The sequence below is a fragment of the Neolamprologus multifasciatus genome, chromosome 23, assembly GCF_963576455.1.
Source record: "Neolamprologus multifasciatus chromosome 23, fNeoMul1.2, whole genome shotgun sequence".
Taxonomy (NCBI): Eukaryota; Metazoa; Chordata; class Actinopteri; order Cichliformes; family Cichlidae; genus Neolamprologus; species Neolamprologus multifasciatus.
Window position 1 is genome coordinate 33,419,931 of NC_140460.1, and position 12,327 is coordinate 33,432,257.

The following is a 12,327-nucleotide window of genomic DNA, read 5'->3' on the forward strand; positions in this document are numbered from 1 at the left end:
GTGACCTCACTTACAGCCGTATATCAGACTTCATGCAAATCCCTCTGGAGCCACTAAAGGCTACTTGGCAGAATTCTTTGCACATTTTTACTCATATTTGCTAACAGCTGTTAAATTACATTTACCTCCATTTCATCACTGCGGTTCCAGTGATGTCTGCCTTGGTGCCTTTTGAGAATAGGCCAGCATACTGACAGGTTTCAGGACTGTTTCAAAGCATGATATGGTGGAAGTTTGACTTTTGAGGATGAGACAAAACTTGCCCTTAAGCAGGAATAATGATTTGCAGGTAAATGGTATCAAATATGGCAGGGGAGCAGGTCATCCAATTCTGAAGTTCTAATCTCACATAGTGTGTGTTGTCTGTAAAGTATGGTTGTCCTGACAGTTCCAATTCATAGCACCTTAAGAAAACACCAGGAAACAGAAAAAAGAAGCACACAAAACTCAAACATAAAGGGAATTGAATAAAGAAAAGTGGAAATAGAAATAAATACAAAGAAACTTGTATAAAACATAAAGGAAGTAGATAAAAAGAAATTGGGAGCAATTGTTTTTGGGAAAAGCTGTTCCCAAAAAACAAAACATGGGACTGGGACATTCGTAAAAAGTGCAGGATTCATTGTTGTTCATCGGGAGAAAAATATGCCAGGTAATGTGTGTTTTAATTGCATGAGTCATATAATACTGTAGATACAAGTTTGCTATTAATTGTTTATCGTTCTCTTGTCACTTCTATCACATTCCTGTCTCCTCAAAAACACTTCATTTTTTTTGCAGCATTTTTCTCTTTTCTCGTGTTTTCTTAAGTTGCAGTGTGTTTGATTCTTCAGGGCCACCGTAGTAGAGTCAGCAGAACCAAAACACCCAGCACCAGGAGCAGACAAAGGGAATATTCACCTAAAGGCACAGCTGAAAGTACATTTTTTCTATTCCCTTCAAATACTGAGATTTCACCAGACAGAGGTTAAGTAATGTCCGTAAGTAAAAACCATGCAATATTTTACTAAGACCCAGTTTAACCTGATCTTGAAACTTGGGAAAATCATAATATTGACTCATTTTGTGTTTTGATTGACTACTTTGGAAAGCAAAACATATTTTTGATGTGGTGAGAATTGATTAATTCTTATGGGACTTTGGCATATTTTATTAGGCTTGATTATACTTTGACATTGGTGTATAAGTTCCTTTCTATGTCTTCTGGGCAACCTACCTTGATTGTTTAATCCAGGTTACTTTACTCTTTTTGAGCTTCTTTCTAACACAAGGTAGTTATGACTGGTCACTAGTAAAGATACAAGGAAGGGGTGACTGCAATACATTTTTGGGGTTAACAGGTGACATGTGGAATTCCCTTTATATGGAACGTTAATTTTAAAAGACAAATGGTACCTTATCGTTTTTAATATTTTAATATAAAAGTTGCTACACTTTTATTTTACTCATTTCTAATCCAATCCCTCCTCGTCACTACCAGTGAAACTCTAGGTATCTTTAACTCTGCAACGGATAATTTTAAAAGTATGATACACATTAATAAAAAAGTATTTTGAATGGAACATTGCACTGGTGCTCCCTGATGACAGTGGCCTCTCCAAACAGATCAGTGCACAGCAACAATCCCTAAACAGCTGTGGAATGGTGCAAGAGACATAACAATTTAAAATCGAGCACCCATGGGATGGACCAGAGCAAATGCACAGGAGCCAAGGGAGCCATGGTGGTTCATGGCTGTTTATGGCAAAACAACTGGGATTAGCCCATTAGGTTTTAATGTGGCCTATCCCCACGGTTGACCCTAGTCATAGTAAATAAACACAAGCACGTCCTCACCTTTCTTGCATGCAATGCTGAGCCCGACTTGCACTGCAGCCCCGGCGAATGTGTATGCAAGTGACGTATGAGCTCATCCGTTCCCGCATCACACTAATGCAACCCGACAGTATCTGCATCACATCATAATGCTGAAACCCCCATGCAATTATTCCTTGGGATACATTCATATTCATAATCCAATTAGTTTTGACTTCAAGATGAGGGCTTTTTTTCCCTGATACAAATATGATTTATCCTGTTTGGGGGATTATATCAGAGTCTAAATGTCTGCCCTACAAGGACTGAGTCAAGCTAAAGTAAAGTCAGAATTGTTTATCTCTTCGTTTTCTTTAGTGGAAACGAGACGCTCGAGCGTAACTAAGCTATGTTTGTACTAGTCCACCCACCTGCTGTAAATAAGAGGAGGCATTCGCTACATATGATGCATGCACGCAGGAGGTGCTCTTTTTTCTTTTCTTTTTTTTACGCTTTCAGGAAGCGCACTTCATGTGCACCAAAACAAATCAGTAGGAATTTTCTCTCCAACACCCTCCTACACATTAACACCCCCACACCACCCACATGCACACCCCCTCCACACACACACACACACATATATCCAATTAATTAGTGTGAATGAGTGATGTGTCCTTGCCTTGGCCGCCTGACCGTCCGCCCTCAGCCTGTTTGCTTTTTGCACGCCAGGGACCCGAGCTGACAATCAGTTACTTAGTTTGGATTGAACACAGCGCTCGCATGGTTTGATCGGCCCCACAGCAGGACTCTGCGCCCATTCGAAAGATGGCAAACAAAACATTCATTAAACACAACAGACGTGCCCTAAGAGTGAAGGAGAGTCTGGGATGAAGGCGAGGACGGATAGAAATGCAAAGCTCTGCTTACTCCACAGCACAGGAAAGACTCAAATCTTTAGCAAACTCACGTAAAAGGGTGTGCTGCTTTAGTGAGGAACTTCACTGATGGACATGATCCGTCTCAAATATTTGATTCTGCACTGCAGCAATGATGTGTTGGAGCAAAAAGTGCACTTTTTTTCTCACAAACTGGAGATAATTTATCTGAATTTCTTGAGCTGTCATTTCCCTTTCCCCTTCTTGGTGTCTCACCTCCTCTTGTCAGTACTAGGACACCCATTCTCACCGAAGACTTCCCCAAGCTGCCTGGATCTTGTTTGTTCCGTGTGTCGTTCTCCTTCAGTAAATATTGCCTGATCATATTTGAGGTTGTGGTTGCTACTAAAGGGGTTAGTGTAGCTGGGGAGAGGAAGAAATACAGTAGAATTATCCTTCTGAGATCCAGAAGAAAAAAAAGTTTCATATTTTGACTTTTCTTTATTAATATGGTTGAAAGAAATATGCTACAGCATTTTTTTTTTCAAAATGTTTTTTTTTTTTCACTTTTTATCCTCTGTTTTTGCAGTGGACATGGGGTCTTGCTTGATCACTGAATGATAGGATGTAATGTAATGTTTTCATCTGGATTTCTGGTATCAAAGCTCAGAATACGACATACCAACACTTGAAGAGCTTGTAGGAAGGAGCAAAATGATGATCTCTGAAGTCCATTATGGATTAGAAGTAAGGTATAAGCTGCAACTCTGAAGGTATGAGATTTCCTAGCAGTTTGTGTCAGGGAAACCCAATGCCACAACTTCAGAGGCGCAGCTTATACAGTGGGCACCTCCTCCAAGCTGCCACCTACCTGCTCTGATGTCTGGTCCTCCTCCACCTCATCTCTGAAAGCTCAAAGTCTGACTACCCTTCCACAATTCTGAATAAAGTCATTTCTGCCTCGTTCAACCCTTCCTTTCCTGAATCATGGGCACAGGTTGAGAATGAGAGGTAGTGAGTCCTGTTGTCCACTGCAAGTGACACTAAATAAAAGTCTCGCTTTGAGAGGGTTAAATTTGTTTTAGTAAGATTTTGGAAACTTGCAATTATTTTAAGACTGATGGGGAAGAAAAGAATTTGGGTTTAGCATCAGAAACGTAGCATCTGTTAAAAAATGTGGAAACTGCAATGTCTGCCATTTTGAAAAGAAAGTTAATATGCTGTGTTAGCTACACCGCCACAAGTGTGGCATTACCAGAAAGCTCAGGCTGTCCTCTTGACAGGACAGAAGAAATCAACCAAACTGCATAAAAGGTGCTTGACCTACAAGTCTCAGAGTCACGTCCCCCACAGAGGACGAAAATGAACTTCTGGGTCAGCAGTTTGAATCACTTCAAATATCATGAGTCCAAATACTGAAGGAAGTCACATATTTGGCAGCACTTTGTAACAGTGGGCATTGAGTAAAGCAAATTCTCTCCTCAAGCCACCGATAAAGAGATCTGAGAGAGACATACCAGCAAGTTCAGACAGACAGGAAGAAACAAAAAGACAGGAAATGAAGGAGACGGGCAAACCAACAGGTATGCAGACCAAGTAACGTCAGGAAAAACAAAAAAAAGAAACAAACACAAAACACAGGCAGACAGGTGGGCAGGGAGGAATCATAAGCAGTCAACTGGCCATAATGGGAACGCTTTCCAGCCACATGTAGGTGGCCCTAATGATGTGCTGATTATTTGTGAGGCTTGCTGGAGTCTCCTGACTCCTGGGCTGGTGTCTCATTGCACGTGTGTGTGTGTCTGCATTGTTTCCTCTCTGCACAAAAAAAATGGTGTCAGAGAATGAGAGACACAGAGAGAAAGACACACACACACACACACACAGAGGAGGTGTAACTTAGCATGCCCATTTTCTGTCATGCTCTCAATTCCAACTGAGCACTGCAGATGGAGGAGGGGAGGGGAGGGGGTGGGGTGGAGGATGTGTGTGGTGTGTGGTGGTGGAGTGGAGGGATGACTACCTCAACCGTCCTGTGCTCCCCACCCCCCTCCCCAACATCGCCCCCCTCCTCCCAAGCCCTCCTACAGCTGATGTAATAATCTCAAACAGTGGAGTGTAATGTAACTCGATGGTAGATGAGAAAATGCTGAAAACACTCCCGGCTTTGTGTTTTCGTTGCTATTCCTTTCTACTTTTTTTTGTAAAAGAATGTCTGTGTGTGTGTGTGTGGGGGGGGGGGGGGGGGGGGGGGGGGGGGATACAGAACGTCACGCACACATGCGCATATAGGGTTCCACACTGACGCATCGTTTGTTGTATAGTCAACTGTTTCTCTGCTGATTTTTTTTTTCCTTTCTTTTCCCTCCCTGCGCGGGCTGAGCCATGCCTGTACCGGATAATTGTTTTTACTGCATTCAACAGTGTTTCTCAGAAGCAACGGGTCGAAAGTCCGGACTGTGACAGTGGAGGCTCTGCAGGGACAAACTAATGCCTCCTTCTTCTTCTTTCTGAGAAAGAAGGCTGAGCTATCACGATCCTTACTGTGAAGATCTCACCCGTGTATTTTTTTTTTTTTGACGATGCCGGGTTGGACACTTTCACCGTGGAGCTGCGAGCTGTGAGAATTCTCGTGGAAGAAGCATCTTATTGTGCGTGTTTGATTTTTGTGCCGCTGGATGGAAGATTCGAAAACACCGAAAGCCCTAAAAGCAAAAGAAAGAAACAAAAGTGAGTTTTCTTCTTCTTCCAGGGGGATTCGAAAAGCGACCCCCCTCCTTTCTCTCTCTCCTCAGCATTCCCTCAGTCAGTCGACGGATTTTTTTTTTCTTTTGCCATTACAGCTCAGTAGAGGGTGTCAGATCTTTCTTAGAGCACCGCGCTAGGATAAACGCAGTCTCCGCGTTCCTCTTTTTGTGATTCCTGAATTTGCCACAAAAAAGAAGAAGAAGAAGAGGGGGGAGAAAAGGAGAGGGAGTGAGAGAGAGAGAGAGAGAGGTTGTAGTTGGTGCTGGTGTTGAGGAGAAGAAGAACAAGGAAAAAATCGGCGCAAACGAGCCAGGCGAGACGCCGAGGGATGTGAGGGGGGGATGCCGGTGTTTTGCAGTGGTGGGACCGCCTGTGAAGCCCCAGCGCTGGGAGTGAATTCAGCACCGGGGGGAGAGCGGACAGCTCCCGACGAAGCCGCCACCGCAGCGCTCAGTAACACAACCGGCGGGAGGAAAAAGCCACGGATTTGTTCGTTTTTACCCCCCCACCACCACCACCTTCCCCCCTCTCTCCATCACTGCCAAGGTCAGTGTTAAACGAACTGAAAAAGCAAAGAAAAAACGAAAAGATGAGCCGGACTCCGCTGACGCTCTTTTCTTTCCGCTTTTCTTCCGATTATATCCCCGAACCCTGCGAGGCTGTGAGGACTCGGTCGACTTGAAAGAGACGTTTATGTTTGTGTTTTGGATTCGTGGGGGGAACAGAGAGGAAACAAAACTGGAAGAGTGGACACGAGAGCAGGTTAGACGCAGCGTGGATGTGTGATAAAAAAGACTGCCTTATCTCTCTCCCCCCTTCCGTAAATATCTGTATTTCTCTCTCTCCCTCTCCCCCCCCCCCCCCTTTTTTTTGCTTCCCTCCTTCCCGCTGATGCAGACCAGACCCCCAGCTCGCGCCGCGTCTTGAATCCGGGAATGAGTCGTCCACGTTGAAAAAATGCTGCTTTGGATCGTCCTGCTGAAAGCCGCTCTTTGTCTCGCCAGTGGAAACGTTACAAGGGACGTTTGCAAGGAGCAGATATGCTCCTGCAACGAGGTGGAGGGAGACCTGCACATAGACTGCGAAAAGAGGAGCTTCACCACTCTGCAGCAGCTCACCGGCCCCAGCTCGCAGTTTTATCACTTGCTGCTGCACGGGAATTCTCTCTCTAGGCTCTTTCCCAACGAGTTCGCCAACTTTTACAACGCCGTGAGTCTGCATTTGGAAAACAACGGCTTGCACGACATCGTGCCCGGCGCCTTTCTGGGACTGCAGCTGGTCAAGCGGCTGCACATCAATAACAATAAGATCAGATCGTTCAGGAAGAGCACGTTTCTGGGCTTGGACGACTTGGAATATCTCCAAGCTGATTTTAATCTACTGAGGGATATTGACCCCGCCGTTTTCAGGGACCTAAATAAACTTGAAGTGTTGATACTTAACGACAACCTCATCAGCGCGTTGCCCGTGAACGTGTTTCAACATGTGCCCATTACGCATCTTGACCTCCGCGGAAACCGAATCAAAACGTTGCCTTATGAAGGGATCCTGGAGCAGATCCCGGGCATTGCGGAGGTTTTGTTGGAGGACAACCCGTGGGACTGTAACTGCGACCTGGTTTCGCTCAAGGAGTGGCTGGAGAACATACCGCGGAACGCGCTCATCGGGAGGGTGATATGCGAGGCTCCCACCAGGCTGCAGGGCAGCGACCTGAACGAGACGTCAGAGGCGGATCTGTGCCCCTCGCAGAGCGCCGGCGTGGACAGCAGCCTGGTGGCCCCTCCCACCCAAGAGGAGACCTCCATGGCCCGCGACACGCACCCGACGCCTTACAAGCCCAGCGGAAATGCCAGCAGGCCCCCGACGCCAGGAGGCCACGGGTCCAACAAGAACCACTCCAAATCTCGTGAGAACTGGCAGCTGAAAACGAAACCCACTCCAGTGGCGGCAGGTGTGGACAGGGAGCAGCAGCAGCTGCGCAACGTGACGTGCCCCGAGCCGTGCAAGTGCAAGCTGGTGGGCTCCAGGCAGGGGCTGGGGGTCAACTGCGAGGGCAAGAAGATCGAGAGCCTGTCCAACCTCAAACCCAAACCCCTGGCCGCTCACGAGCTCAACATGAGAGAAAACAACATCCACGCGGTGAAGAAAAACCAGCTGCTCGGCTACGCGAGCCTCAACCTGCTCGACCTGGGCGCGAACAACATCAAGGTGATTGACAACGGCACGTTTCAAAACCAGAGCGAGCTCAGGTGGCTGTACTTGGATAAGAACTACCTGGACGCGCTGGTGACGGAGATGTTCGTGGGCCTCGTGAATTTGGAATATCTCAGTTTGGAATACAACGACATCCAGCTCGTAGTTGTGGGCGCGTTTAGCCCCATGCCGAACCTGAGGGTTCTCTTCCTCAACAACAACTTGCTCAAATCGTTACCCGCGGATGCTTTCCTTGGGATTTCTTTATCTAAGATCAGCCTGCACAACAACTACTTCCCCTATCTCCCCGTGGCAGGCGTGCTGGACCAGCTCAACTCGATCATCCAGATCGATTTGCACGGGAACCCGTGGGATTGCTCGTGCAAAATCGTGCCCTTCAAGCAGTGGACGGAGAAGCTGGGGGCCGACGTGATCGTGAGCGACCTCAAGTGCGAGTCCCCGGAGGAGTTCTGGAAGCGAGACTTCCGCTACGTGCGGAACGACCTGCTGTGCCCCAAGCTCTACGTCTCCCCGACGTCGCTGTCCAAAAACAGCACTTTCGCGCAGGACTCGGGGACGCGCTCGAACTCCTACCTGGAGCCCAACAGGGTCTCCATCTCGGTGCTCGTGCCCGGTCTGCTGCTGGTGTTCGTCACGTCCGCGTTCACCGTGGTGGGGATGCTCGTGTTTATTTTGCGGAACCGAAAGAGGTCGAAGCGGAGGGACGGAAACTCCTCCGCGTCGGAGATCAATTCCCTGCAGACTGTGTGCGACTCGTCTTACTGGCACAGCGGGTCTTATCACGCGGACGGGGGCGCGCACCGGGGCTTCGACTGCAGCACGCATCTCTCCACGACAAACGATGCGTAAAAAGGAAAGATGCCCCCCTCCCTTCCCTGGATTACAAACACACACACAGAGACAGATACACATACGAACTTTATATTTTATCCATTTGAACCAAGTCTGCTGCTGCTGTTGCACAGCCCCCCTGCCCCTCCTCACCCCACTCTGTAATATATGTATATGCCAAGCCCCCCCCTCCCCAAAGAAAAGGCTACAACCCATCCCTCCCTTTTTCTCTCTCCCTCCCAGTAGTCGGATTTTTTTTATTTTGTTTTTGCCGCAATCGGACCACAGATCTCTGCAAGACAGAAAAGAGGGGGGAGAGAGAGAATAACAACAGTAATATTATTAATAATAATAATAATAATTCAAAGAGCGAGCGCGTGTGTGTGGATTCAAGGACCGAGGACCCGTCCCCGAGGGAATGGTGCACGAGCGCATGAATGTAAATGTAAATACTCGGACCCGATGTATCATAATCTGCATGAAGATATTTCGCATGGTTTCAACACACACACACACACACACCTACACACACACACACACACAGAGACACACAGACACACCTACACACACACACAGCCAGAGAGACGGGCGCGCGACGGAGAGGGGAAACCATAACCACCACAAACAAGCGTAAAAAGGAGCCAACTCGACCCCTTCTCATGTTATATCAATATGACGACTATATATAGATATTAAGAGTTATATATGACTATTACAAAGTGCCATTTCTCTATTTTTTTGTGAACCTGCAGTTAGGATTTGTATTTGTTGTTTTGAACTTGTTTGGAGAAACAAAAACATAAAAGGAGGGATGAAGAGGAAGAAGAGGAGTGTGATGGAAGTGAAGCTGTCAGTGCATGTTCTTTTTTTCTGTTTGTTATCTTTTTTTTTGATTGTCGATGAATATTTGGGGTTATTTATACTTAAGTGGCGCAGATTTTGAACAAAAAGAGAGAAAAAAAGAAAAAGAAACCCACGTCTGCGCACTAATCATCTCCTTTATGAATGTAAAACTGTGTTATTTTATGGTGTGCCAATTGTTCAGATATTCCGACATGCAGATGAGCATGACCAATTAACGTCACTCAGATGCTTATGCTGCAAAGTTAATGTAGCTAAAAATAACAGTGTGTTTTTTTAACCTTATTTTTTTCTTCTTCTTCTTTTTATTTATGTGTCAATGAATATAGCCTGCTTTGGGTGAGAGGAAGAAAACAAAACAAACAAACAAACAAACAAACAAAAAAACATAGCAACAAGTTAAAAAGTTGGGGGTGTTGGGGTGGGGGGGTTTATACTGTCATATTTTTTCAAAAGCAAAGAAGTGTTTTCAATTGAGCTAACGCAATTCGATGTAAACAGCGAAGGTAGACTGACATAGATAGAACGCTGTTTTTTAATGTCAGGAAAAAAAATGTATTCCTCCACATAAAAGCTTATGGCTATGATTCACTTTCATTATATTGTGAGCTTTTGTAAAGCCATCTAATCTTGTCCAAATAGGAGAAGTCACTGTATTTAGGACAAAACGCGCTTGAAAGAGGAGGGTTTTTTTGTTTTTGTTTTTTGTGGCTGGGAGAGAAGTGAGGCAAGCTGGAGCATTTTACAGCAAGAAAGAATCAACAAAGGCACCTACATACAAACATAACGCAGAGGTAACTAGATAAAGCAAGATGTCTTTTTTTTGCTTTCAAATTATTCACTTTTGAACTTGAGCTACTCTTCTTGAAGGGGCCGCATGGTTTTTGTGAGCTCATGACAACAATGCCATGACTGAATACCTGTTTTATTGCTATTTTTTTCTTCCCAGAGCTCAGATACTGTCATGGGAAATGCTGCTTATAGCCTATATTGCTTTACCTGAATTTAAAACAAAGAAGAAGGATGACCCCCCCCCCCCCCCATAAAAAACAAACAAACAAACAAACACCAAAACAAAAACGAAACAAAAACGAAACAAAACCCAACGACAACAACAACACAAAAGCAACAACAAACAAGCATTAAAATGGCTGGGGCTTGTTTGGAAAAAAGAAAGTCAATTCTTTAACTCTGCAGTAGCTCAAACAGAAGCGAGGAATGTGCAATTAGCATTTTTGTCTTTTGACTTAATGTTTGTTATGTAAAACCCTAGCACTGGTTTTCACTTTGCCAACTGATTTTCTTTTACAAAACCCACTCCAATATGCTTAATTTCGACACGAGTTCAGGCTAATTCGGTCAAAACTTACCATGGCCACGATGAGAGTGTACAGAGACTATGTTTAGACGGGCTTACATCCCCCATACTGCCCCTCACCTTGCCTCTTCTTCCCCCCACAATAGGCCTACAATTCAAGCTGGCGCTGTTCATGGTGCTGAATCATTTTTCTTGCTTTTTTTTCTTTTGTCTGTCGGCCCCCTTTGTGCGTGCGTGCAGGACCGCGCGTGCACGGTCATGCAGCCCGCATGTGTGAAGACAAATCAGAGAGAGCGCGCGCGCGAGAGCAGCTGCGTGACCATTTGCATGTACGTGTAGCCGCCCTTACTTTTCCTCCCCTCTTTACCCCAAACCACATAATCATACGCAACTTGACCTTGGGGACTAACATCTCAGCAGATCTGTGACAAACCAGTCACCACCCTCATCACCACCATCCGCCATTTTCGTCCTCCCCCCCGAAACACACCACCACCTCCACCAGCTTCCCTTTCCTCGGTTTTCCTGTCCAATCACAGGGAGGGAATATATTGGGGGTAACTATGTGTCTATTCTGTGGAGTATTTACTGTGCCACAGTCCACTGATGATTTGTCATAACTTTCAAACGCTGTGTTTCAAAGTTACATTTATATGCTTTGCGATATTTGACCTGCTTCTATTTTGTTAAATAAAGTGTGGTTGAGGTTGAGTAAAAAAACCAAAGTATTTGATTTTAGGTTTTTATTTATTGGAGCTGGTTTATTGACAAGGTTGATTTATCATCTGTTGTAGTTTTGCATAATTTACATGCTGCAGGATTTCCACATACTTAGCATGTTGAGGCGCACCAGCTTCTGGGTTTCTTCTTAATTACTGTAAAAATTGTTATAATAATCATTGTTCTTATCAGGGTGAGTTAAGGGTTCTTCCACTCATGAGTAAGAATGAAAGCTACTTTTTTTCTTTGCTAAGCTCTACCTTTCAACCCACATAATTAAAACAGTGTGTCTGTATCAGTGTCATGGTATAGGCCAGTTATGCAGTCAAGCACTGTACAGGAAGTTAACACTAAATGTCATACACCACATAAGTTTAACTAACAGACACCGTTGATGGGAACATCGATATGATGGAAAAAAAACACCACACACAAAAAACAAACAAAAAAATAAATTTTATATTTTGTTTTTTGGAATTAGGCTTTTAATGTGCTAAACAGTGGGGCAGTGCTCAAATGTTTGATACAAAATAATCACTTGAATGTTACAAAAATGGTTTGGGGATTATTTTAGATGAAACGGTGTACTTCTCCTTGAAAAACGACATAACATTCATTCCACCTCAGATTCATCATCAGTGTTATGTAAAAATTAATCATTTTAAAGCCATAAATTCAAATATTTTCCAAAACTGCCCTTAATTCATCCTATATTTTTTACATTTTAGAATCCCTAGAGAGACAATCACACATTTTCATGTGCTTTTGAGCTTACAGCTCTAATATCACACAATATCAAACAAAGCAACAATTTAGGTTCATGATTTATTTGGGTAGTAAAAGGAAAATTTGAAGATGACTGATACCCGAATAAGGTAGACCAGAGCAGTTGTAGTTGCAAGGTTGAGATTTTGATTATATGTTAATTTCTTTTTCAAATGTTTTTTTGTTTTTGTTTTTGTGAGA

The 12,327-nt window shown here is 44.6% G+C and overlaps 1 protein-coding gene across 1 annotated transcript; it reads left to right on the forward strand.

Annotated features, from left to right (window-relative positions):
- Positions 1 to 4,934: 4,934 nt before the first annotated feature.
- slitrk1 (SLIT and NTRK like family member 1) lies at positions 4,935 to 10,389 on the forward strand. The gene is made up of 2 exons (XM_085151542.1): positions 4,935 to 6,179; positions 6,315 to 10,389. The coding sequence occupies exon 2, from the start codon at positions 6,375 to 6,377 to the stop codon at positions 8,478 to 8,480; it is 2,106 nt and encodes a 701-aa protein (XP_085007668.1). The 5' UTR covers positions 4,935 to 6,179; positions 6,315 to 6,374; the 3' UTR covers positions 8,481 to 10,389.
- The last annotated feature ends 1,938 nt before the right edge of the window (positions 10,390 to 12,327 follow it).

Bases quoted from the DNA above. Each gene is read 5' to 3' on its own strand.
- slitrk1 (XM_085151542.1), top strand. From the start codon at position 6,375: ATGCTGCTTTGGATCGTCCTGCTGAAAGCCGCTCTTTGTCTCGCCAGT.